Source organism: Carassius auratus, unplaced genomic scaffold (genome assembly GCF_003368295.1).
Source record: "Carassius auratus strain Wakin unplaced genomic scaffold, ASM336829v1 scaf_tig00015250, whole genome shotgun sequence".
Lineage (NCBI taxonomy): Eukaryota > Metazoa > Chordata > Actinopteri > Cypriniformes > Cyprinidae > Carassius > Carassius auratus.
Genome location: NW_020524569.1, coordinates 27,015 through 54,383, shown reverse-complemented (window position 1 = coordinate 54,383; position 27,369 = coordinate 27,015). Strand labels below are relative to the sequence as shown.

The 27,369-nt window shown below is 38.8% G+C and overlaps 1 protein-coding gene across 1 annotated transcript; it reads right to left on the bottom strand.

The window, feature by feature from the left end:
* Positions 1-3,268: 3,268 nt before the first annotated feature.
* Positions 3,269-24,725, bottom strand: LOC113074628 (cytosolic carboxypeptidase 6-like; the record flags this gene model as incomplete). Its single annotated transcript, XM_026247456.1, has 6 exons — positions 24,716-24,725; positions 22,671-22,760; positions 20,274-20,388; positions 17,172-17,283; positions 7,792-7,944; positions 3,269-3,431 (listed from the first exon to the last, which is right to left on the bottom strand). Coding segments are annotated over exons 1-6 (643 nt in total), but the record flags the coding sequence as incomplete, so codon positions are not given.
* Positions 24,726-27,369: the final 2,644 nt, after the last annotated feature.

Genomic DNA, 27,369 nt, shown 5'->3' with positions numbered 1-27,369 from the left:
TTTACATGCATATGACCACAAAGTTGAGTCATGCTCGCTGTGACCAGCGACAGAACGGAAGGCCGGTGATCACCTGGTGCACCACATCAGAGATGACAAGCACCTGTTCAACAACAACCCAGAATGAACAAGTCTTTCACGGCCAACTGTTGATGAAAATCTGAGGTACTAAAGGACATCACCTCAGTCACTAACAAACTGTCAAATGAACTCCAACTCCAAGTTCCAAATTCCCTGTCTGTGCAACAACAACCACCAGAGCACAGAAGGTCAGAAAGTCTGCTACAGCCAGAAGGCATCACAAGAAGAATGCAACATAGGAGACAAGTTTTGCAACTCAGCTTCACACAGCCATGCCAAACTGCCTCCGACTGTCTGCTAAAGAACTTCCTGCCTTGCTGGACTGACCCCTCATTACACCATGGACACGCCCTCATCCAAGCCAAGGATGCTGAGAGCCAGTCTTAAGTGACATGCTAGAAAAAGGGGGAGACAACACAGACTTGAACAGATCTGACCACACATGCACTACACCAGTAATACACAACATTACCTACACCCAGAGGTAAACACATCTACTGATAACACAGTCAACAAACATATTCTTCCCACAGGTAGAATATCCAACTTTTAGTGTAACAAAGTTACACATACCCACCATGAAGAAACGTGCAGCCATCCTCACAATAGGTAGAACACCTGACACTAAGTTAAGGTTCATGACACACTAGCTGCACCTGACATCCTAGCTCAATAGTAGTTGTAACCCATGCTAGGAAAACCCACAGCAGCCTTGTTTTGTTTTGTTCTTCTTTTACCTATCCTTCTCCTTCCCCTCTTTCCTGAGTAGGTGAAATGCCTAGACACCCTGCGAGGGTCGAAGGTCTGATATTAGGATTGACTCACAACACCTAATATCCGCCAGCCACTCTAAACTGAATGGAAGCCAGAGAGCTCCATGCATGATAGGTCAATTCATTGAATTGAAATGAAATTACTAGAAAACTAATGGTAACGTAAAGTAAGACAACCTAGAAGAACCAAACAAAGTTAACCACAAATTTGATTGATGAATCAAAATAAAAACAATTTCCAAGACGATCTAAACTATCCTCAATGTGCTAAACTACATTGACTAATTGAACTTAACCACGTGTACCTAAATAACCTGATGCCTGCACCAGTACAGTAACTGTCATGGAGGTGTTGTCTTGCTGTTTGCTGTGTTTGTCTGCTTCTTCTGCCTTTGTTTCTCCAGCGATCGACGATGTCTTCACCTAAACACCTCGCCGATCGAAAGGGGGATATATGTAGCAGAAATGAGTCAAATCAGACAAATCAAAGAGTCTATCAGAGCTGTGTGCACTGAAACATGAGCTGAATTCCTCAGGAAGTCATAAATCAGTTCTAGTGCCACAGGAACCAGGCAAGATAACCAACCAACCAACTTGTTCACACAACAGCTTTCAACATTAACACCAATAGAACAATTATTAACAATTTTAATTTGAAGAAGAGATTGTCAAATTTATTGTTCGTGATTGAAATGCAACGCTGGACATCACATGTAAACCCAGGAGATCAAGTTAAATACTTGCATTGACTTCCCCCCCCAGCCAGTGAAACCAGACTGAAATTCCTAAGGGGGAAGGGCTTTGAACCTTTGTCTTCACAGAAAAGTCCTTTGCCAGAGAATGGCAAAGAAACTGCTTTTTATACATTATATATGGACCAGAATGAACTCAAAAAAGACTTATGAATGAATCATTCCATTGCTTAACTCCATATTCATTTACGTGTAACCCACACATTTGACTATCATGTATAATCACTTATTGTGTATGTCTTTTGATAACTATAGGATACCTAGTCATGTCTAGTATTCAAATAATCACATTTTCTTGCTTGATATTGTCCTGACAATCATTTATTTGTAAAATATATCATAATCATGTTATAGGAATCATGTCCAAAATTAGACCCTTTGAGGCAAGAACCACATGCTTGGTAAGATAAACAATGATTTATGATACCCCAGACCCCAGGACCATATCTGATTGGTCAAGGCAACATTTGAGGGGTGGCCAACAAGGAAGTTTAAAAAACTTTGGACACGATTAAATCTTGCTTTTTTAGTTCTAGTCTGCCTGCTGCTATTAGCCATGTCGGCTTTTAGTCTGCTTTTAGTTCTGGTCTAGCTGCTGCTATTAGCCATGTCGGCTTTTAGTTCCAGCCTTGCTCGTGCTATCAGTCATGCCTGCTCTTAGCTTTTAGCTTGTAGCTTTGCTACCTAGCTTTAGCTTGTAGCATCTAGCCATGCGGTAGTCATCATTGTTCTTTGAGCGCGGTTCCAGCGTGCCTGCCTGCTGCTACTATGAGAAGGAACACAACCTAGTCTCGTCAAACTTTATTTCTTTTCTTTTCCGTTTGAGAGTTTCGTGTTCTGAGTTAAGTTTTGTAACGTCCATTCAACTTCAACCAGCGAACACGACTCTGCACTTTCAGCCAACGCCCAACAACCATGGGCTTCCCGAGACGTCACTTCAGAGACTGAACTTCCAGCCAATCAACGACCTCGGGATAGCCCTTTCACCGAGGCTCCTTCTTCACAGGAGATGCAAGTAACTTTACCTCCAGACTGTGACCTTTACTGGTGTATCTAATATAATTTTAACCTCATTGAGGAACTCAATGCGAGCGCTAATTACGTGATTGATGGTTGTTCATGTTTATGCAATTTAACGTATTGCTGTTAACTTGGGATTCCATATTTCCATTCTCTTAAACTCATCTTTCCCTAACTTTTGACCTTCCTGCAACTTGTGTGAATGTATGTGTGCGTGCGTTTATGTTAGATTAGTTTATATGTCTTAGATTTATCTAATAAAGCCTTATTCATATTGAAAAGAGAAGTATCTTGTGTTTTGTGCTTACAAGTTAATGTCTTAAACTGCCGATCTTGTTACTGTGCTAATTGATAGTGTTTTCACTATAGTTTGGATATTAGTATCCAGCGCAGATTTGATGTTAAACGGCTCGTTCACTGAACCGCAGGCGCGTCTCCGTGAACAGCCGTGAAACAGTGATTCTGTTCAAATTCCCTTTAAAATCTTAAATGATTCCCTTTGAGCTAAATTGACCTGTTTCCCTTACATATTTTCTTGTGAAACATACTCCAATAACATCTGATTTACTTTGAACTTCAAGTTCCAAACATATATTTTAGAGAGTAGTGTTATTATCCAGTGAAGGAGGAATAAAAGGATACAGCCATCCTCCGTGTATGGAACAGGTGAGGTGCTTCCTGCTGTCAGGTAGCTGTAGAAGGAGACCTCCAGTGTGTAGCAGTATGATGTGTCATCCAGCAGACCACCCAGGAACCGTCGGCCGGTACCAGCCTTGACCACATCACGGTTAAACGATGTACTGGACTGGAGAGGACACACAAAGTCATAACACAACAGAATGATTAATGGCAGTAAAACACAGAGAACAGAAACAAACAAAGAGACATTCTTGGAAGCAGGGATGTTGTTTATTGTGTTGGTTGCTTTGAGTAAGGAAACCACAGAAAACATTGCTGTGATTGGCTGATAACCTATTCTGTGCCCACCTATTTGCTCGAATGGGTAAAACTAGTGAAAATGGATGTTAACAGTTCACCTACTCAGAAATCACCACAATGGTTTGCCTGAATATAAATTAACCTGAAATTGCTTAGGAGGGACAACATCTGAGAATGAGTTTTTTTTTTTTTTTGTGAGCACGCAGCTCGGTTAAATTAAAAGGGCATCTCTTCCATACCAGCAATGATTATGACACCTGCAGTGTTTACTGAGGATTTGTTGACTAATGGTCTGAAAATACGGTGACTATAATAGATGAACAACAGTCAGTATTAACAAATAAAAGCACAAAATATGCTTGTTACTATTTTTGTATATAGGCTTTATTTTTTAAGCAATGTAAATAGTGTTATTTAATGTTATTTCAGAAGGGAAGCACACAGGGAAATAAACCATGAATCAATAAAAAAACTAAAATGTGACACACACACACACACGTTTGTTTTTGTGAAAAGTGGGGACATCCCATAAGCGTAATGGTTTTTATACTGTACAAACTGTATATTCTATTGCCCCTTCACCAACCCTACCCCTAACCCTCACAGGAAACTTTGTGCATTTTTACTTTCTCAAAAAAACTCATTCTGTATGGTTTATAAGCGTTTAGAAAAATGGGGACATGGGTTATGTCATCATAAGTCACCCTCTCCTTGTAATACCTGTGTCATACCCATGTCATTATACAGAGTTGTGTCCTGATATGTCACAAAAACATGCGCGCGTACGCACATACACACACACACACATATATATATATATATATGTATATATGACCCTGGACCACAAAAAGTAGCACATGTATATTTGTAGCAATAGCCAACAATATATTACATGTATCAAAATGATAGATGTTTCTTTTATGCCAAAAATCATTAGGATATTAAGTAAAGATCATACTCTGTTAAGATATTTTGTAAATTTTCCTGCCATAAATATATTAAAACTTATACAAAAAATATTTGTAATATGCATTGCTAAGAACTTCATTTGGACAACTTTAAAGGCGATTTTCTCAGTATTTAGATTTTTTGCATCCTCAGATTCAAGATTTTTGAATAGTTGCATCTCAGAGTGAGAGAGAGAGAGAGAGAAATTAAAATAAAGTAAAATAAAACAATAGTGTTGATAGTCCCAGTTGTGTCAGAAGGGACTTCCTTTTTTTCCTCATTTCATAAAGCAACCACAAACATCTCAAAAAACATCAGCAGCTTTTAGTGACTGACAATAAAAATAACAAAATAGCACAATTACCAGCCTTAAAAGGATTTCCCAACAAATCCTTTTTATCATACACTAGGCACAGAGTTGTCACGAGAAAGAAGCTATTGATTGGATTTAGGAAACTATTCATGCATCGCATTGGATTGGCCTAATAATTTATGCCACTTTGTCCATTACAGAAGTACTTAAGTATGCTGGCAACTTTTCTCTGCTCTCCACTTTTCCTGCAGTTGTGTGCTTGCTTACACTGCACTCTCCGTGCCTTTCCATGGCTCAGCTATAACGGTTGGTAAATGTTTGCTTTTGCCCAAGAAAGGTGACTGATCTAGTGTCAGTGTGATGTGTAGCTGGTGGCTAAGCACAGTTGAGACATGACTCCCTCCAGAGGCAGCTCTCCCTCAATATGCTGGATGAACTTTAGGATGGTTGTGTGCTGAATAGGCAGAGAGAGGGGGCAACATGCCAGCTGGAGACATGCCCTCCATGCCCTCCTGTCACCACACACACACACACACACACATACAAACAAACGCACAGCAATGCTTCAGAGAGCTTAGCTTCAAAACACACACAATGCATTAGTTCCACAAATACAGAGCTTACCCTTAAATTGTGCACACACGCACACATACAAAACACAAACAGCATTTACAGAGGATCATAAATAATGTGTTGACATTTTTTCAGCGAAGCAGAGAATAGTCATATGCTGTGAAAAGCGGCTCTTTGTATAAGAATGAGAGAAGTCTGTGAGTTCTAGAGGGGTGACTGGGCAGTAAAGGTTAGTCCTCTGCCTGTTTTCTGCTGGCTGAGCTACTGAAATGTCACACTTCCTGCATGCTGAAGGTCACTGTTGCAGGCTGGAGGAACTGCATGCTGACAAAGAGAGCGACACATTGCATTTAGGAGCCGCAGGGAGGGGAGAGGGGGACCTCCACAATGGGACCATCACTGGAGTAAAACTGTAGGCAAGCAGAATACAGTGCACACACACACACACACACACCCCTCTGCCCTCCAGGAATGGTATGAATCCATCCATTCACTTGTCCTCCTATTAATCAATTTAGCAGTTTTCCATCTATCTATCTATCTATCTATCTATCTATCTATCTATCTATCTATCTATCTATCTATCTATCTATCTATCTATCTATCTATCTATCTATCTATCTATCTATCTATCTATCTATCTATCTATCTATCTATCTATCTATCTATCCATCCATCCATCCATCCATCCATCCCACATTCCTATTCATCCCATCTTCTTATCTACCATCTATCTACCCATATTTCCATCCATCCTCTTACCTGTCGATCTGCCTATCTATGTATACCCATCCGTCCGTCCATCCATCCATCCATCCATCCATCCATCCATCCATCCATCCATCCATCCATCCATCCATCCATCCATCCATCCCACATTCCTATTCATCCCATCTTCTTATCTACCATCTATCTACCCATATTTCCATCCATCCTCTTACCTGTCGATCTGCCTATCTATGTATACCCATCTGTCCATCCATCCATCATGTCTACCTATACATGTTATCACTTTATCCATTTTCTGTATATCCATTTATCTACCAATCCAATCAAACACATAACATTTATACATTTATCAAATTTATTTGTATCTGTTCATGCTTCTATCTATTATCTGTCCATCCATATTAATTTATACATTTTGTATCCATCCATTCATCCATTATTTTTTTTATTTATAATTTTTTTTGATATATCATCCAGAAGTTCGTCTATTAATCTGCCATCAATCTTTGCTTTTTCCATCCATCTATTTGCTTTTAATCACAACACCATGATCACAATGATGAGACCAGAGACAGAAACATCCTCTGCAAATTATAAAGGAGCCCAGATGAATAGAACGAGAAAGAAGAATGTTGTGGAATGGAGTGGAAGGGGTGCAATGAGCTGGAAGACACATCCATCTAAACAATCCTTCTGAATACAGACGACAAATAAACCAGAAGTAAATTTGTAAACAAACAAAGCAAATAAAGACCAACCAATCTTTTTGATTCATGGTATTCCATTTTGACACTGAAAACCATGTGGAAATTACCAATTAATATAGCTGTCAAGTAAAAAAATGAGAAGGGGGTTGAGATATAGAGGGCTTGGTCTGTGCCGATGAGCAGACGCAATAATGTCTCTTCAGCTCTGTGTTATGAAGGCACTGGGTGCACGGATGGTTCATGTATCTTCTCAGATGTATATAAGCGTGTCCTCATCAGCATGCGGTTCCCGACTCATCCAAAAGAGCTTCACCGTGGCAAATGGTTAAAGTGTCTCTGCTCCCCTCATATAGACACCTCATCAGCAATATTGAGTGTGGTTATTGTCTTGCTCTGCAGAATTGAAAAGGTTACTTGCCGTCCCCTGGAAAAATAGCTTGTGTTGATGCGCTTCATCTTGGAAACAAAAAATTTGCTAATTTATGGGGCGTATTGAATTTTTGGAGAAAATACCAATAACGCTTTTCCATGCGCCGTTTGCTAATGAGTATAGAGCTGAGAGGGAAAAGGCTGACGGAGATGAAATTCAGCCAATGATTTCCATTTGCTGAAGAACAGAAGAAACCTATCAGTGCCACTAACGAGGGGAACTTCAATGATATCTGGTAACATCATGCGCTACTTTTTTCCATTCTTCATTTTCGTTTACATGCAGTCACAAATAATGCAATAATAACATATTAATAGTTTATAGGATATTACGCACTGTATTGTATAGTCTAGTAGTCAGTGAATATGCTCCAACACAATAAAGAGAAAAAAATTAAGTGTCATCACAAAATATTTTTGAATGTTGTGGTACAAAGCAAAATCACATGAGAAACAGAGTAAATGTGAGTTAATTATGACAGAATGTTAATGCATAGAACACTAAAAGTAAACTAAATTAGACTTACAAGAGAGAAGTCAGGCGCATTTTGGCACAGGAGTCGAGGAAAGACGGCCTGTCTCTGCCCTATCTCCTCTTCCTCAAAGACATTACCATACATGAAGCCATTCATCATGGTGGAGTGGGCGTGCACGTCGATGTAGAACTCCAAACTCACCTTCTGTAAATCATGGAGAGAGACACAATGATTGAGAGAGATCAGCCAGACAAGTGGAAAGACGAACAGGCAGAATGCATCATGTCAACAGTATTTCAAATAACTCACCATTATCAACAATGCAACAATGCAAAAAAAAAGTTTTTTTAACTTTAAAATACATCAAAGAATCTTAAAAAATGTCTCAAAAAAGAGTAATGATGGTATTTAAAAAAATATTACATTAAGAAAATGTTATAAAAAAAAAAAAAAAAAAAAAAAAAAAACTACTGTATTTTTGACCAAATAAATGCGGCTGGTTCCATACAAGATTGGAATGACATGAGGTTGAGTAGTTGCTGACAAAATGTTCATTTATTCCAGCTAACACAGACAGCAAGTGACTGACTGTCCACAGAAAAACAGAGCAAGCAAACATCTTAAACATTAAACTATCAAACTATGCTGTGGTTTCACATCACCGATGCTCCGAGTGCAAAAATAAGCACAGCATTATTCATCGCGGCCCTGTGAAAGAGCAACAACACTCCTGGGTGTTTTATAGAACAGCTGTCACAACTGCCATAGTTTAGAGGGATTAATTCATGTTCCTGAGTCAGCAAGAGAAGCAGGCACGCCTCACTACCTCAACCGCGGACGGATTTCAGCCGTTTAATGCAGAATAAATGATTAATACGGACCGGGAAGCACATACAATAATATTTGTCAGCAAAAAAACTCACAGAGCAGAAATTCAATCCAGAAACAAATGGCAAAGTGTCACCGGAAAGAAACATCTCAACAAAGAAGACCGAAAACATGTATATATTTCTGCGAAAGCAGTAGAAAAGAACGTGAAAAGTGTTTACATCCTCAAAAAAGCTTTTAAAGTGTTCAAACAGTGGACCATCCTTCAGATACGCCCCCTCTCAAGCCTCCCACACACCATTTTGGCTCTGTGTTGTCTCAGTTACAGTCTAACAGCACTGCAGTGCAGGAAACTGCCGCTCCATCATGGCTGCCACATCATTAAGCTCGCGCTTGGCAAGATGATGAGAGAGACACTTGTGTGTGGTTTTGTGTGGAGAGAGGATCACGCTGTCGAGCAGAACGAGGTGTCGCCACACGAACGGCTGCCGTTTGATGTGCCTCGTCTGCGTGTGTGTGTGTTATTGTGTGTGGGTGAGAGCGAAAGAGTGAGTCACGGCGCTTCGGTGACAAGGCATCAAAAGGAGCATCCTGCTCCACGTATCTATACGGCGACAAAGTAATGGCCATTTTGTTCGAGGCTGCCTATCTCTCTCCATCCGTTGTGTACATTGTAAGCATCTGATGCAGGCATAATAGGGCCCACTCCTCTACCCTTTGACCCCCTCCCGCGCTCTCTCCGTCTACGCCGAGGCATTTCTTTCTTCATTACGCATTCCAAAGCGCACCTCGAATCCCGCGGGTCGTCGGGAGAGGGAGGTAAAGCAGAAGTAAGGAAGAGAGGGCGAGAGAGAAAGAGAAACATCAGGAGTCAAAGACCTAGAGAGAGAGAAAGAGAGAAAGAGAGAGATGCGAGTGGGGGGAGAGATCGGGTAGCACCCGGTGCTTGAAATTCTGCTCACAGCCAAAGCAATTTCCTAGTGAGCGCAGGGCTGTCAGGCCTCTGATGGCAGGCGGTGAAATATGGTGGCTGAGAGCGGGGCGGCTGCACGCATGCCAGTCTGATAGATGGAGCCCGCAAGGAAGAGGGAGAACAACACACAGACGAAAAAAAAGAGGAGGAGGAGGGAAACCGAGAGAGAGAGAGGCACTGGTCACTGTTAAGGTAGCTCCATCAGCTCCTTCAAGGGGTTCCCAGTGTGGAGTAGAGGTGGGTAACTGTCCAATCGTCCACATACTCACCGTGCATTACAAAGTTGGGGTGGGGCTGCTGACTTTGCTCACATGTATACACCTTCACACACACACACACACACACACACATTCATGACCTTTTCTCTTGCTCAAAGAGATGCTTAAGATCACACACTGTGTAATGGCAATGTATGCGTGAAGGGCTGTGTTCCTTCAGCAAGGACCGTTGGCTCATTTTGCACCGTTAACAACATAATTAAGAGTGGAAATGAAATGGCCGCTGCTTCGCTCTGCAAGAGCTGTTCTCTACCTCCGGGTTAGAAGTAACCTTTCAACACTGATCTGGGACCAGGCGCCTCCTGTCATGGTGCTGAGCTCTTGGAAGACAAAGAAAAGAAAAGTGAAATGCAAAAAAGGAAGACTTTCACACCTGGGTCATTCCTTTTATATAGTACCTTAAAAAGAAATGAAGAAAGCTGTTTGTTAAATAGATTTGATAAAAGACTAGGATGAAAATGAATTTGAGGACATGGAAAAAAATACAAATACAAATAAATGGATTTTTTAAAATAATATTAGAACTTTGTACAGAATCAAAATATGAAGTGCATAGAAATTTTTGCTGATAAGTCTTGTTATTAAAATAGTTAAATAACATTAAAATTAAACTAGTTTAAAACTTAAATAAAATATACATAGCTATATAGAAATACATAAACATAAAAAACTAAAACGTAAACTTAGATTTTAAACATACGCTAAAAGGGAAAGTTCTTTAACGTGAATAAACAGGAGAATTTTAATTTTTTTGGGTGAATCATCTTTTAAATATTTTTAAAATGTAAAAATAAAAGCTCAAAAGTTCAAAATATGAATTACTGCTATAATGGTATAAATAATAGTGAAAGTGTATAGAAATTGGGGATATGACAAAGTAGCAGCTACTATTTAAATAAAGAAATAATTTTTTAATAATATTATAAAATATTATACACTAAATAAATAAATAGCCTAAATATAATCATTGTATAATTTACCTCAATAATTGTGTAATTCTAATACTGTTAGGAAAATAAAATAAATATGTGAAAACTGTGAAGTGAATATTATTCCTATTATTATACTATAAAACTAATTTAAAGAGAATTATAAAAGATATTATAATAAAATAGATTTAATTTCCATTTATCATATTAAGAATGACATATCTGTTCCTTTGGTATAAAAATATCCTTTTCAAGGTGAAAATGACATCAGTCTCGAAATTATTACTTGATTTTCCTTATACAATATCAAGGACGTCCATGACAGAAAAGTACAGTGACCATCTACAGCCCTCAATGTCAACAAACAGACAGCCAATCACACACTCTTAATGTGCTGTCAATCAAAGGTGGACGATACTCCGCTAGTTTAACGCTGATTGATTGTTCAATTAGCATGCGTCTCTGACCTCCAGATTTGTTCATTTGAATTTGTAATTAAGCAATTAAGGGCAATTAAGAAATTAGGAATATGAAAATAGAGCATAATTTGAGTGTTGACGTGTTGAATATTCAAATACATATAAAAAAAAAAGGAAGTTAATGCCCATCACACTTTTTGCATGTGAGGATAGCACGCAAACGCCTGTTCCTTTGAGTAGAAATGGAAGGTCAAAAGAATTTAGTCGGACGAGCACTTATCTAAGGAATTGTAATTAGTCTGGGCTGTTAAGGCCCATAAATGCTCTGCTTATCTGTATGAATTAAGAAATGGTGCTGATTTAAGCAGGATTAGAAGCTGATGCATTTAACCACAAAGCACTTGGCATCAGCAATACCTATAAAGAAAAAAGGACGTAACAGATTCTGCTCGCTCAGAAGTTTGTCCATCCTCCACAGACGAGGGGAAAAGAAAGAGATTTTGATAATGCAGGACTTGAAATACAGTTGTGATGTGGAAACCATTCTGATTGAGGTCAAAACACATAATTACATGCAAAGCGAAAGCAGAGAAGGAAAGATGGAAGGCGTCTGTGTGCGTGATCTTTGAGAAGACAGCTCATCAGACAGAGTTCAGATTATTTCTTGCTTTTAAGATGTGTGCCAGGGTGGAAAATGGCAGCGCTCCATAGTGCAACAGTTTCTGTCCTCCTTCCTTCATTACAGACGGTATACACAGCATCTCCAACACAGATGTGGCTTAAAATGCGAGCTGAGTAAAATAGCCAAAATAATAAATATTTCCGAATGTTCTGTTGACATTCATATGCGTCAAACAGTCAAATAAAAAGCTTAAGATTAAATCCCAAAGTCCATTCTATTTCTAACCAAACATCAGAAGCTCATCTGTGCTTCTGACTTCTACTATAAACAATACGCTTAAAAACATGAGAGGAACAGAGAAAGAAAGAGAGAAAAAGAGAATAAGTCCAGTTATTTTAGAGATTCACTGAATGTGAGATGATGGAAGGACGGAGGACAGGAAGTGATGATGGACGTAAATTGCCCGTAAATCTCGGTGATCGCTTAGAAAGGTGCACCTGACACCAGAGGACGTCTCAACTCTCTCTTTCATTCTCTCTTAAGACGGCTTTCTGCCACTTTCAGAAGCACACACAACAGCTCGTAGACACACACACAAAAGAGCAGCAACCACACAGTAGGTGTGTGTGTGTGTGGGGGGGGGGGGGGTGTTTCAAGGTGCAATATTCATCTGGCCAGTCTGACAGGATCTAATACATTTGTTTCAGACGGAAAATTAATTTTCTAATATTAAAAAGGTCAGAAATGAACCATGGCAATACCGGCCCTTTTGTCATCTTTAACAAATTATCCAAAATGCTGTTGTCAGATTGGTGGGGATATCTGGGCCATGATGAATGATCGAGGTAATCAGCCAATCAAAAAGAATCCCTCTCTCTCCATGATAAATGGTCTGGAAAAGCAGCGTTTTATACGCGGGAGAGAGGTCCATTTGTTTTCTTATTCTTTCCCTCTCTCTGTCTTTCTTTCTTTCTCTCTCTTGCTCTCTTTCATTTTTTTCCTAAACAAATACTTGGTGCTCATGGACAGATTATATACACCTGCATCACTAACTTTGAGTCATTTTCTCACCTGCTCACTCGAGAGTGTAATATGGCGAATTGTTTCGGTTTAAAAACCACTCAGGTGACTTTAGTGCTCAAAGAGATGGATTGAACACAGAATCACATCAATGATGTCTTCAAAATGTACCTAAATATGGGCTTGTTTCTGGCACAAACAAAAACAACTTCAATGACACCACTGAAAAAAAGGCAATGAAAACACTTGGCATTAATAAACTGAATAATTAGTACCAAAATAGCTGTATGCTCAAAGCAAATACAAAGTCATTGCCAATATCAGTTGTAGAAATGCAATAAACTTTATATTAGTAACTGGTATAATTTGAGCAGTGCTGTGTAATTGGTGTAAAGTGCTCTTTCTGCAAGCACAGGTTTAAACATATTTGGCTCAGAAAGGTATGCAAGCTAGCATGTTAACCAAGAAAGGTTTGTGCAATTTAAAAGGTGAGTGTTGTAAATTAGCATGTGTTAGCCTAGCATGGTTTTTGTTAGCATACTGGGAACGGAGACCTGGTGTGTTGAGTTGGCACTGAACTCTGCCTGCTGTTGAACCAGTGGCAGCCTTGCACACTAATTAATATCCATGCTACAGTTTGTGCGCAGTTGAATACGAGAGCGTGTCTGTGTGGAAACATGCATTTTTCTAAATAAATAAATAAATAAGGTGGTGTTTAACCTTCAGAATATTATTTTTCAACCCTGCTAGTCATATGTAAATACAGATATCCTAATCTGTGCGTTTTTGCAATTGCAATAAAAAAATTAATTGACCCCCCCCCCCAAAAAAAACCTAAAAATAAATAAACCAAAATTTTAAAAATTACATTAATAAATATGAATTTGTATGTGTTTGTATGTCTACATAACATATATACAGTACATGCTAACATATGCTATATTCGTATACAAATTAATATTTAAGAAATTAAGTAATTCATACAGTTATACAATGCATTATGTTCACAAGTAAAGATTGGTAAAAATCTCTATTTTACATTTTTCTATTAATCTATTTATGATGGGGTTTTTTTTATGTTCAGTCAAAGAATCCTGAAAATTGTAGTTTTCACAAAAAAATTAGGCAGCACTACTATTTGCAACACTTCTAATTAGAAATTTTTCTTGAACACCATATCAGCGTATTAGAATGATTTCTGAAGGATCAGGTGATCCTGAAGACTGGAAACGTAAAATACAGCTTTGCCATCACAGGATATCTGACAGATACAGATATCTGACAAACAAACAAAATCAAATTACACATTTATAAACAAATTACTTTTTATTCTATTCTATTTTATTTGCTAATTTAACTGTCTGTTAAACATATCTAATAGTTCACTCTCTTAAAAATAAAATCGAAATTGGCAGTTAAGCCTCTAATACTTTAGAAAATAATGGACCAAAGTGTGCCATCTTGGTGGAATGTGCAAGTGGGCAGTGGGGGCACTACCCCGTCAGTGGGCTGGCACAGAGATTGGCATCCAATAGCTTTGATCTGCGCTGTCTCTAATGTGATAAACCATAGAGAACACAGCCAATGCCAGTCTGGCTTGAGATCTCGCATGGCACGCGCATTTGTATGTCTCTGTGCTTGCATTTGTGTATGTAGGAGTGCACTTGTTTGCATTTGTATGTATTTGTCAGTATAGCTGTGAGATGCTCAGTGTGATGTTGGGGAGGGAAGTGTATCCCCATCCTGATCTCTCCTCCTCTGTTGTGCATACTGAGATGTATTTATCAGTCAAAACCCCTCCATGCCATATTGTGATCAACAACAACAACAAATGCACAAGTAATCCAAAACTCCATCCAAATCGAAACGGCTTCACAGACATTAGCAGCTCATACATGCTCAACTCACAATAGCATACTTCTCCTTCAGCAAGTTGGGGATTTCTCTTGATTTCCCAAGATTATAACTTAGCGGGATGAATCATACCAGCATACCAGACATCAGAATGAATACAAAAGCCATATGAACCAATAAAATTGATGCCCCATGACAAATTTAATATTTTACTTGAGTTGTAGTCCAAATATGTGATAAGATAACGAGAGTTATGACGAGAGTTATCCTCAAAGAACATTTCCATAAAAAAGAGAACATTCTCATTCTGCATTAACTCTTTGGTTCAACATTTAAATCTACACTCCTACGCAGCAAGCCAAAAGCATTATTGTAGCCCAAAATATCAACATTGTGTTGATTTCAATGCTCGTGTGACACCCCTACTTGAGGTTCGCACAGGGCTGTCAGGATTTGTGGTACACTGCCTTGAGCAACTAAACTCCAGGTGGATTGTTTCTGTAATAAGTGTACTGCAAGTCGCTTTGGATAAAAGCATTAGCTTAATGACTAATTACATACAAGGGAAATGTCATTTTCCTGGTTATGTTCCCTTGGTGACCCCTCTAAGTGATAGGTGAACCTCTGACTTCATGTGCTTAAACTGGCAACTACTCAAATGTATTGTGAGCTTGTCATTAGCAAAAAAGAGAAGGGGCACTATTATTTCCCAAAAACCCCACTAAATCTCTTTAAAAGGACAGAAGGGAATGAAACAAGGACACAAAGTGAGGGATCCAGAAAGAGCTAAGAAATGTTTACCTCTCCCCTGAGTCCATCTCTCCTGCTTACATACACTCTTTCCTCATAAAACCAGCGGCTTACCCATCTGTCTAAACTAGCTGCCTCTGTCTTTTCTTTCTAAAATAAAATATTCTACTCAACAGAAGGGCATTAAAGGGTTAGTTCTCCCAAAAATAGAAATTCTGCCATTAATTACTCACCCTCTTGTTGCTCCAAACCTGTAAGACCTTTGTTCATCTTCGGGACACAAATGTAGATATTTTTGATGAAATCTCTCTGACCCTCCATAGAAACCAAGGATTTTATCAAGATCAACGCACAGAAACGTACTGTAGCAAGGACATCGGTAAAATAGTCCTTTGTGCTTCATAAAATTACAGTTAAACCTCTGATGTCACATGGACTTTTTTGTCGATGTCCTTGCTATGTTTGTGCGTTGATCTTGGTAATATCCTTGCTGTCTATGGAGGGTCAGAGAGCTCTCAGATTTCATAAAAAATATCTACATTTGTGTCCCGAAGGTGAACGAAGGTCTTACGGGTTTGGAATGACATAACATTCCTATTCATAAAACATGACATCCTATCTATTTATAAAATAAATTTAGCATTGGTGAGCATAATTGCAGTTTTTTATGCAATGACAGACTTTATCCTGTTAAACCATTTTCAGACAGATTTCCCGAACACACTTTATGTCTACTATTGGTCGATTAAACCAATGGTTTTGTGATAAGGTGACTCAGGTGCTCAATCAAATGAAGCAATCAACTAAAAGCTGTAAAGCTGCTTGTTTGGATCCATTTAAGACTCATGGAAAGTGTGCGACTGCGTCACTATGGAACGTTCCTCACATCTAATCTCACGATGCAATGAAGCATACGTGTGTGTGTTTGTTAGGATGTGAGGGGACATGAGCAGATCACTCTGCCGTGAAGCAACACATTGATCAGTGTGTCAGGCCTGGGGGAAAGGTTAAGCCGCGTGGCACTGCCCTCCTCTCCTGAGTGTGCCTGCCGCTCTTATCAGGATGTGAAAGAGCAGGAAAGGGCAGACGATTCCCAGGACAGCATCTGACCTTCACTAATCAAACCACCTCACTCTTCTGCTAGAATTAACATAAAGGAAGTTGAGGCGGCGCTTTCTCAAACAAAAGACAAGACAAGCGAGAGTGTGTATAGGTGACTCACCTGAGCAGAGGGAGTGCAAACACTCACACAGATACACTCATTGAGAAAAAGGCTGAGTTGAAGCTGCTTTGAATAGTACATTGGTTCCTATATGCTGAGCCAGGTTGTAATACATACTGTACACAACCTTGTGTTTCAAAGACAGTGTGTAAGTGTTTTTATTAAATCTCAGTGATAAAATACTTTCTCCTAATCCAGTTTAATGTACTGTATAGAGACAATTAAAAGTGCACCAAGGCTGTTTTCCCCCAAAATAGAATACACCATTTCATTGGTGAATTAAAACACTGATTTGTTTATTTAAGCATACAGCCCACCACTGACTCAAAGCCATGGTTTTGGGGGAGGACAGTATGTTAGAAGAGCCAAATGAAATTTCAATGGAATATATATATATATATATATATATATATATATATATATATATATATATATATATATATATATATATATATATATATGTATGTATGTATGTATGTATGTATATGTATAAAATTTTCACCAATAAGTTGCTGCTTTACTATGTGGATACTCACTGGGTCTTGGTTCATTTGGACAATGAGTTGTTTGACAGCATGTAGAGTGGGATGGGCCCAAGGGGAAGGGTCCTGCCAATGACGGTTCAGATCAAAGCCCATTAGAGAACACCTAAAATAAATGCAAACAAATCAACCGTTCAACTCAGTAAAACAATGACAAAACCAATAACTTCAGCTTTTTTTTGAAAGTGTAGAAAGTGAAGTGACATACAGCCAAGTATCGTGACCCATACTCAGAATTCGTGCTCTGAATTTATGCTGCTCTGCATTTAACCCATCCAAAGTGCACACACACAGCAGTGAACACACACAAACTGTGAACACACACTCGGAGCAGTGGGCAGCCATTTATGCTGCGGCGCCCGGTGAGCAGTTGGGGGTTCGGGTTCAAACATTTACATTTGCAGCCCAAGACTCAAACCCACAACCTTAGGGTTAGGAGTCATGCTCTGTAACCACTAGGCCATGACTCCTACAACTTGGCAAAAAGCAAAATACTGTGCAAAATGATAATATCACAGTGAATATGTAACTATGAGAAAACTTTGGAACAGTGAGATTCCATGTGGGCAGGGCTGTGAGAACACAGGCTTTCATGTCATTTACCATTGGGTTTGAACATCACAGATGAGCTCAAAGGGAAATCCACACACATTATGTGGTCAGAACTGCAGAAAAATCACACACAGTACATATCCACTTGTGTGGAGTGTGCAAGAGAGATGAACAATGCAGGGCATTGTGGGATTGACAGCGGAGAGGTGTACGCATCGTAAAGTTGTGCCACACTCAACATTATGCCAATAAGAGATGAAAAACATCAAATCGCTGTGAGGATGAACGATGTGGAATCTGTCATAAACATCAAAACATTCAAACATTTACATTCATTAGAGTTTCTGGTGGGCTCACATACTTAAATTACATATTACTCAATTTAATTCAGATTTAAACGTTTAAAGAGTTTAATTGTGGCTATACTATAATAATGTATACGTGATACTTCAATGAACATAATTTAAAGGAAGATCTTGTTTGTGCAATTGGAACAGGTTTGGAAAAATTAAGTAATTTTCTTACCAAGAGGATCATCTACAGTGAATGGGTACCATCAGAATGAGAGTTCAAACAGCTGATTAAAGCATCACAATGATCCACACAAATCCAGTTAAACAGTTAACGCCTTATGAAATAAAAAGCTACTGTACGTGTTTGTAAGAAAAAAAATACATCAGGAATTTTAACCTTAAACTACTACTTCTGGACAAAATGCAAATCCACAATCCATTATTGTGATGTTTTTATCGGCTGTTTGAACTCTAATTCTGACAGCACCCATTCACTGCAGAGGATCCAATGGGGAGCAAGTGATGCAATACTAAATTTCTCAAAATCTGATGAACAAATGAACTCATCCACATCGTTGATGGCCTAAGGATGAGTACAGTTTCAGCAGATTTTCATTTTTGGGTGAACAACTCCTTTAAAAGCAATTGTGACACACTAAAGACAACCACACAGCTCTACATTTACAGACAGAAAGTGGTGCCTGGTGTTTTGAGCAATATTAAGAATTTTCTTCTTCCACACCATTGGACATGTACAGGTCTCTGTTTGTTATTTTCCTTTCCCTGAGGCAGTGGACTGATGTGGGCAATGGACAGATGCCTAAGTCCCTGCTGCCATCCAGCTGAGACTCTTGTGACTGTGACTTTGAGCTGAACCTGTAGTCAATGCTGCAGCTCTCAGAACAACACTAATCCCCAGTCAGCAAGGATTGATCCCATGTCCCCTCCTGCATCTGCTTTCTCTCTCTCAACCAAAAAACTACTGATTCAGCACAGAGGGAGAGAGAGAGATGGATCTGATCTCTAATTATGGACCTCAATGGCTCTCGTTGAGGCAGCCTCAGTTAAAGTTGCTGTCGAGGGCACCTTTAAGGGTCATTGGTGGCGTATGTCGTATGTCAGCTCTGTCACCACCATTGAACCATTGATCCGCCTCTGCAGCTCTGCAGTTCATGAGAGCTGTCACAAGGTGGCAGCCACTGACGCAGTTTCTGCGGGCCTATGGGAAAACACAGCGCGCCTCTGATGTATTCAGAATGATCACCACCATTATATAAAAGCCAATAGCGGGATTAGGAGAGAAGATAACACCTGCCATGCATGACCAACTGCAGCCCTAGTGTAGAGAGGCCACTGCGCGCACACACACACACACACACACACACACACACACACACACACACACACACACACACACACACACACACACACACACACACACACACACACACACAGTTGTATTACAATTCACTTTTGTAGACTTTCACTTCACTTGTGTACAATGTGTCATAAAATACTGACAGATAAGGGACTTTGAGTATTATGACATAATAATAATAATAATAATAATAATAATAATAATAATAATAATAATTAACGTTAACATGAATATTATTATATATTATTCTAAAGTTTATATTCTGTAAGATTTTTGTGTTTTGGAAATAGATTTCTTATACTCACCAAGGCTGTATTTATTTGATAACAAATTCAGTAGGAACAGGGATATTGTAAAATATTATTATGAATTTAGATAAATGCTTTCTTTTTAATGCATGTTAATGCATGTTATTACTTCAGCATTACAATCCTTCTAATATGCTGAACTGATGATTAGGAGAAATGTATTATTATTATCATTATTGTTAAAAACAGCTGTGCTGCTTTATATTTTCCTTGATGAATATAAAGTTTAAAAAGAACAGCATTTATTTAAAGGTTTTTTGTAAGTTTTTTTTTGTAACAAGGTTTTTACTGACACCTTTGAATTGCATCCTTGCTAAATAAAAGTAGATTAAAATAAAAAAAATGGATGAAATCTTACTGTTTCATATAATCTCAATGATGACATTAAATAAAATGCGATAAATAAATAAATAACATTTATATATCTAATAATATAAATAAAATTATATTCAAATTACTGTGTGAAACTGGAAACTAATATATGCCCGTTGCAATAAAAAAACTATGTAAATATAATACAGTTTAAAATGTTATATTATGTGCGTGATTGTTCATTTCAGCTGACCTGTAGTTTCCCAGGTAAACGCCGTCAGGGTTGAGCATGGGAACGATCTTAAAGGTCACATGATCACGCAGGACCTGAGCGATGGGATGCTGGCTGACCAGAAAGTCGATGACACCTGCAGGAAAGACGAATACACGCAATAAAGTATAATGCACGACACGCAAAAGACGTTCATCATATCAAATTGAGTATAAAAAGACACAACTTTAATTGGACAGCAAATGGCATTAAAACATCAGCGAAGGATATCAGAGTCACACATCTCCAGTCAATACGAATGAAATAGACCAGACAACAAGATGAAAGAGAGAGATTTGAGAAACAAAGATCATACTCATTACAGCAACAACATGAGAAAGAGACACAGACAGAGGCCAGACGGAGAGAATGGAAGGGAGTGAGGCATGTCGATAGTGGCGGTCACCAGTTGTCCTTCCATTTGCCCTGTACTGAGAGCGAATAATTGACAGGTAAACAAGAAGCATAGAAAGAGAGAGCCGGAGTGTGTGTGTGAGAGAGGGCAGACCCCATCTCATTCCCCCATCTTCCTCAACCTCTCACCCACTCTGTCCTGCTCATTAGTGCTAATGGAGGCATAACAAGCTCTCTAATTGAGTCAATGTGGCACAGAGGCAGGCCACACTGCTATGCTACCTAATTGCTTGAAGTTCCTATATTTATTCATGCATATCTGCATGTATGTGTGTTATTTAGGTGGCAGGGCAGGTGACTTTGAAGCTTCGTACTGACCGAACTTCAGTTAATTGTAAAAGCCCTTTTTCAGTATTACAACAAGGCCGAACTCAATAATTAGCTGCATGAAGATTTGGGCTGAGATGAACCACGGTCATAAATTATATGGATGCACACAGAAGGTACAGACTAACTGATTTGTTTTCAGTTGCAAATTATAATGCAGGATGACAGAAGGTAGAAGTCATGGAGATATATACACAATTATTTAATGTACATCTAAAAACAATAGAATAAAATATTGGTAAATGAAAAAACAATTAATTTTCATTTTAACATTTTAGAAAATGTGAGTGATCCTCAGTGTCACCATGGTTGCCAAGGGCCCACATCTAATGCGAACCCACAGCATTTCCCCGAAATATTTTAAGATAGGGGTCTTAAAAACTTTTTCAGCTCAAGGGCCCTAAAATAACCTGTGCATGGCACATTGTAAATATATTTTTCATTTTAGACATTACTATTATATACACAGGGGGAAAAAATTTATGTGCACTACTGCTCAAAGGTTTTGAGCCAGTAATTTTTATATTTATTTATTTATTAATTATTTAGCATGGATGGATTAAAGGAGTAACAGTAACAACATTTATAATATTACAAAAGATGTCTATTTTAAATAATTTATGTTTTTCTATTCATTAAAGAATCCTGAAAAATATATATATAATTGTTTTGGGGGGAAAATATTAAGCAGTTCAAAAGTGAATAATAATAAATGTTTAAACACCAAATTAGAATATCAGAATGATTTCAGGAGGATCATGTAACATGAAAACTGGATTAATGTCTACTGAAATCTCAGCTGGAGAATTATAGGAATAATAATTGCATTATAAATAAAAATGTAATTAAATGGAAAAAATATATATATATAATAATAATAATAAAAAATAATAAAATAAATAAATTATGAGTGGTTATGAGGAAAACTCCTTACCATGTGGTTTCCAGAGTGTTGCTTAAGCTTTGATGATATTTAATTGCTATTGTATTTTTACATTTCAGTTTGAGATTCAATTACAACTGAAACAAAAACTAGCAGATCCCCTTCAATACCGCATCATACTCCCTGTAGATTGAAGACCCACATTTTAGGAGAACAAAGATAGCAATTAATGATTTTACATTAAGCTTTGGAAACCTCTAACATAATCCACCTGTGAAGAGACTGCATTGTATCATTATTTGTCAAGGACACTTTCAGGAAAGCTATGTCTCTGTATTGTAAGGCAGAGTGAAAGCAGACTTTTTCTATAGAATTGATGTTATTGATGGTATTGCCTTTGAAATCTGGGCACTTTGTCAGACTGTTGTGTCAGCAAGTGTTGTGCTCCGTGACAGGTAAGGTCTTTGCATCGCCGGCTTTAAACAGATTTAGGAGTGATGCAGAGAAGGTGAGCTGACACTTCCTGTAATCTTCCATACACTCCCTGACCTCCTGTTTTTCTGTTCATCCGTTGACCTTCGCTCACAGCGGAGCCATGCACCCAACTTAAAGTACAAAAAGAAAAACGTTCTGATGAACTGTAAAGGCCCACCGAGGCCATCGTTGGTCAGTGTTTTGTATTTCAGCCGATTACAGAATCTCAGGACATCATCGTGCTGTGTATGTTTGAGTGTTGAGACGAGGCAAGGTCTTACCGTGACAGATGAAGGAAGCAGGTGATTCTCCAGGGTGAACCCGGGCTGTGAGAAACACCACCCTCTTTTCTCGCTCTGGATTCAGACAGGCTGAAACACACACACACAAACGCAGAAAGGTTAGTCTCAGCAGGTAGGGGTCTCGGCAGGACAGTGTATGTGTGGTCAGGAGCCATATGTCTGGACCCTGGAGTTTCAGACCTCAGACATGCGGCAGAAAACCTAGTATGACAGGACAGGAGTGATAGGAAATGTCAGAGCTAATGAAGACTCCACAGGAGGACAAAACACAATGAGCTACAGATCGCAAGGAGCAGGAGAAAAACATCTTGTAGCTGGTTAATGTATATGGATCCTCAAGTGCCTACATCTTTTCAATTAAGGCTTTAACTACACAAGTTTAATATTAAGTAATAAAAGCGCCCACCCTAAAGTCTCTATGATGAGGTCTAATGTTCTAGACCTCTTTCAATGTACGTTTATTTGATTATATTTATATATAAATATATCTTTTCAATAAGCGTCTTCATTTGAAGCACATAAAAACACTGCGGGATGAATTACAGTACTACAGATGCTTTCCTTAGCATGTACCACTAATTCACAATTATTTAAGACAATATGTACTCAGTATTTACTAAAAGCTGGAGTTTATTATCCAGCCACTCAGACCATTTATGCAAATTAAGCAGCAAAAATGGGTCATTCAGAAACAGCCATTAAAAGTTATTAAAGACAGTAAGAAATCTACCAGTTTGTAGCTGGCCAATCATAATAGAGGTCATTTATATATAGAAAGTTATAGCAAATAGCCCGTTTAATTCAAAGGGTCAGAGATAAAACCATCATGCAAAACTAAACTGTTTTGGTTTACAAAAACCTGAAAAACCTTTAGGGAATATATTAAAAGCTACTTTTTTGCCCCTTTTCAATTTGAACTGAAACATTCATTTCAATGAACCTTATAAAGGTTATAGCCCTTTCTTAGTCTTTGGTAGATAGGATTTTAAGGTTACTGTGTTTTTAAATGAATTCTATGTTAGGCACTTCATCATGGGTGCAATAATAACTCCTAGATCTGTTTCCAGATATTACGTCCTCTTCTCCTCTTTTACAATCTCCAAATGATACAGGGAGGAATTTAATGCTGCGTAAATCAGATCAGTCCCTCTCTGTGAGCGATGCCAGTTGGGAATGGAATGGGAATACCATTCAAGTTAATGAAAAGAAAGGCTGGACGAATGCGAAAGGACTGCCAACAAAAGCTTCTCTTTAAGTCTGATGCTCTTCAAGGCAGAGAAGCGAGCACATTTTAGTCTCAGAGCACTCCGTTCCTTAAAGCTGGATGCTACAGGAATGTGCACGATGGGGAATTGGTTCGGCCTTCACTGTTTCCTCTTATCGGGTTGTGCCGTGGGTTGTCCAAACAGGTTAGCCAGAAAGAACTTTTTCTAGCAAGAAAATCACATAATGACCAAGAATTTACACCTGTAGGGAGATAGAAGCACACGCACACACACACACACACATACACACACTTGCAGTATATAAGGCCACTGTTATCACTTTCTATTAGCAGGCACATAGATAAAATACATAGAGGTTTTAAAGGACAGACACTGATGACAAAAATGCTAAATTGGTCTTTGAACTAATATGGTTGATTATATTCAATGCAGAAGTAATGCATCAAGAGGAAAAATGAACATGCACTGTCTTCCGTGTGTGTTTAAGTCAGAGGAATATCCAAATTAATAAGGCACAAGCGCACATGTGTGCTGATGCCTCAGCAGTCTGAGGAATAGCAGAACACAGGTCAATCCTCAAAGATATCCTCCTCATTTCCAGACTTGACCACGAATGAAACATTAAAATATCCAAATGCATTATTCAGCAGGCTCCTTGAATATTATATCCATCCATCACTAGCTGTAAAGACGAGCATGGCCTAATACATTATGTCTATGGTGACTTGGGCTCCTGCGGGGCCGTCTTTAAGTCTGTAAAGGATTGCGAAGGCTGAAGGGAAATGATTAGAACTGTACCTGAGATCATTGTGGCAGTTTGGCTCTTAAAGCAGTTCAAGGAAGCCTGTCGTCTCAAAGCTGGCTTTTACTAGTAGTAAGAGGGATTGGATTTATAAAAATATACTGTGGTAACAACAGCTTCTGCAAAAGTACAGCTATTGCTACTACAAGAAAAATGCGGTAAATTTACCACCGCTTTCATCATAAAAAGAAACGCAAGATTGTTCCAGTCCTGAATTCTGACTGTTCAATAAAGTGTTCCAGGTTGATACAGTATTACATAATATCTCTGCACACCACTTTAGGGTTTTCAAACTTTTTGATGCCACAAAGACCCCAAAACATGATTACAAAGGACCCCTTCCTAAAATACAAAAGGTGACTTAATATTATAAAATAAGACCCACTCTATACTGTTAAAAATGTCAAAATAATAAATGTCAAAATGTTATTATCTGTAAAATGTCAAAAGTGTATCTGGAAAATATTTAGTTTGTACTAAGCTGAATGAAAGTAATTATTATTAATGCTTTTTTTTCTGTTTGGACAATATTTATTTCTTATTCATCATCTTTCTCTAAACTCTTTTCATCTTGATTTGCCCCAAAATATTGTTACAATAATATTTCATATGCTACTATTACTAATTATACTACTACTACAAATATTTACCATCATGATCACACTTTTAAGGTCTTATTCTCACTATTAACACAATTAATAATAATGAGAACTGGTCCATATACCAAATATTTGTATGCAATATTACATAGTACATTCATATGTAATATTTTAAATAATATTTTAGAGTATTATCATAAACTAATTTAATATGCAAATATATGTTGATATTACAGTAGTATTATTATACAGAACTATTTGTTTATAGCTGCAACAATGCTGGTGGATAGTCTCCATAGTACATTTTTGTAAGGGTAGTTTCCCTTCTTTGGATCATAGTCACTGCATATGGTGTAGCAGAAAACCCCAATGCAGTGAACAGATGATTATCTGTCATGTAAAGCAACTGTTACCACATGGATGCACACACACACACACACACACACATACACCGCCCTCTCATGAGACTTCCTTGTCTTGTATATCCGGTCAATAATATATCACGGCCTCTCTCGCTGTGTCCTAAATGACTCCGGTGATTGTTGAGCTCATTGCTATGTACACAAGCCTAATATCTTATTGATCTCATCTGGGTTTGTGCTGAGCTGCAGGAAATGCTGATTGCCGCTATGCCACGTTCACCCATATATATTCTAATCTGCTTCCTGGGGGCCTGAAAACACTTCGGCATGGGCTGCAATCATAAAACATTTGTCGAATTTTACAGGAAAATTTCTCTCGCCGCCTCTCTCCCCTCTCTGTCCTTCACAGAGATGGATGGCTTTGCCATTCAGAAGTCTCGGTGGAAAGGCTCGGGCGTTTGCTGGAAATGTGAGCGCTTGCGTTTCAGCAGGCACTGGGTGTGCGGCTCCATCAGTTATAAATCCCACCTCAGGCCCAACCCGCCGCAAACAAGCCAGCGGATGTAAAACAATGCAGCAGCCTGGAGGCAACCGCTACACTTAGACGTGCGGGACAGATGGGGTGAGTCTTGTGTTTACGTTGCGTCGTGCCTAAAGACCTCCCTTCCCATTAAAGCGAACAGCCCTGAAACATTCATTATGAGTCACTTGCAGCCATTCCATACGGTTCCTTTCCGAATTAATACTCTGTAAGATGTATTTTTAATGTTCATTTGCGTCAGTGTTTTTATCAGCGTTTTCCAGAGGGCCCGCAGCTTAGCAGAGAGCAAACGTTTATCTTTATGTTGAGAACTGCTGCGTGAGCTCTCTTTCTTTTCATTTCTCTTGCTCTCAAAACACAACACATGTCGGACTTGGAGTCCCTTCACCTGCAGGTGGTGCTAAAGATCAACAACAGGCGTTCAATTCGCCCCCTCCAACCCTGCAGAAAAGGCAGAAAAAACTCTTACGAAACAAGACAAATGTGCTTTAGCAATCGGCTAAGTTTTCTTCCCCGCCTGTTTCGCTGCATCAGTGCTTTTCTTATACTCTGTTTTCCTTTGACATCCGTCAGGCATCCTGATGCCTTAATGTATGAACGTTACCTTGACCGATTTCATAACCTCACCTCTCCCGTTTACCTATAAGGACCTGGTGGGACATAAACAAGCGCTCTCTCCTATAGATGAGACATGCTCCCAATTAGACCATAAAGCACGAGTAATGGGCTGACTCTTTTAAAAGGACTCCACAGGCCCGCTCTATATCTCCTTTAATGGTGCTTCTGGCCTGGTAGCGATGGGAATCCCTCATCTCAAAGAAGATCCCACCACTCAAAATCATACGAAAGGTCAACAACCCCGTTCGGCTCCTTCTACTGCTCCCCACTTCCATTAGAAAAGGAATGAAAGGCGGAGGGGAAAACGAGAGCGAGACGGGGGAGAAATTGTATGTTGACAACCTTGGTTGAGACAACCACCTCAGCATATTTCTCACCTGAGAGCACAAGTCCCCCACGTTACCGCTTGATGCAAGGAAATAAAAAATTCAACACGAGTGTACTGTGATCAGGTGCGATAAATATGTAAATGGCGTCAAAAGAAGAGAAGTGTCTTTGACAAAAAGTGAAAAATCTAATGGATTTTGAAG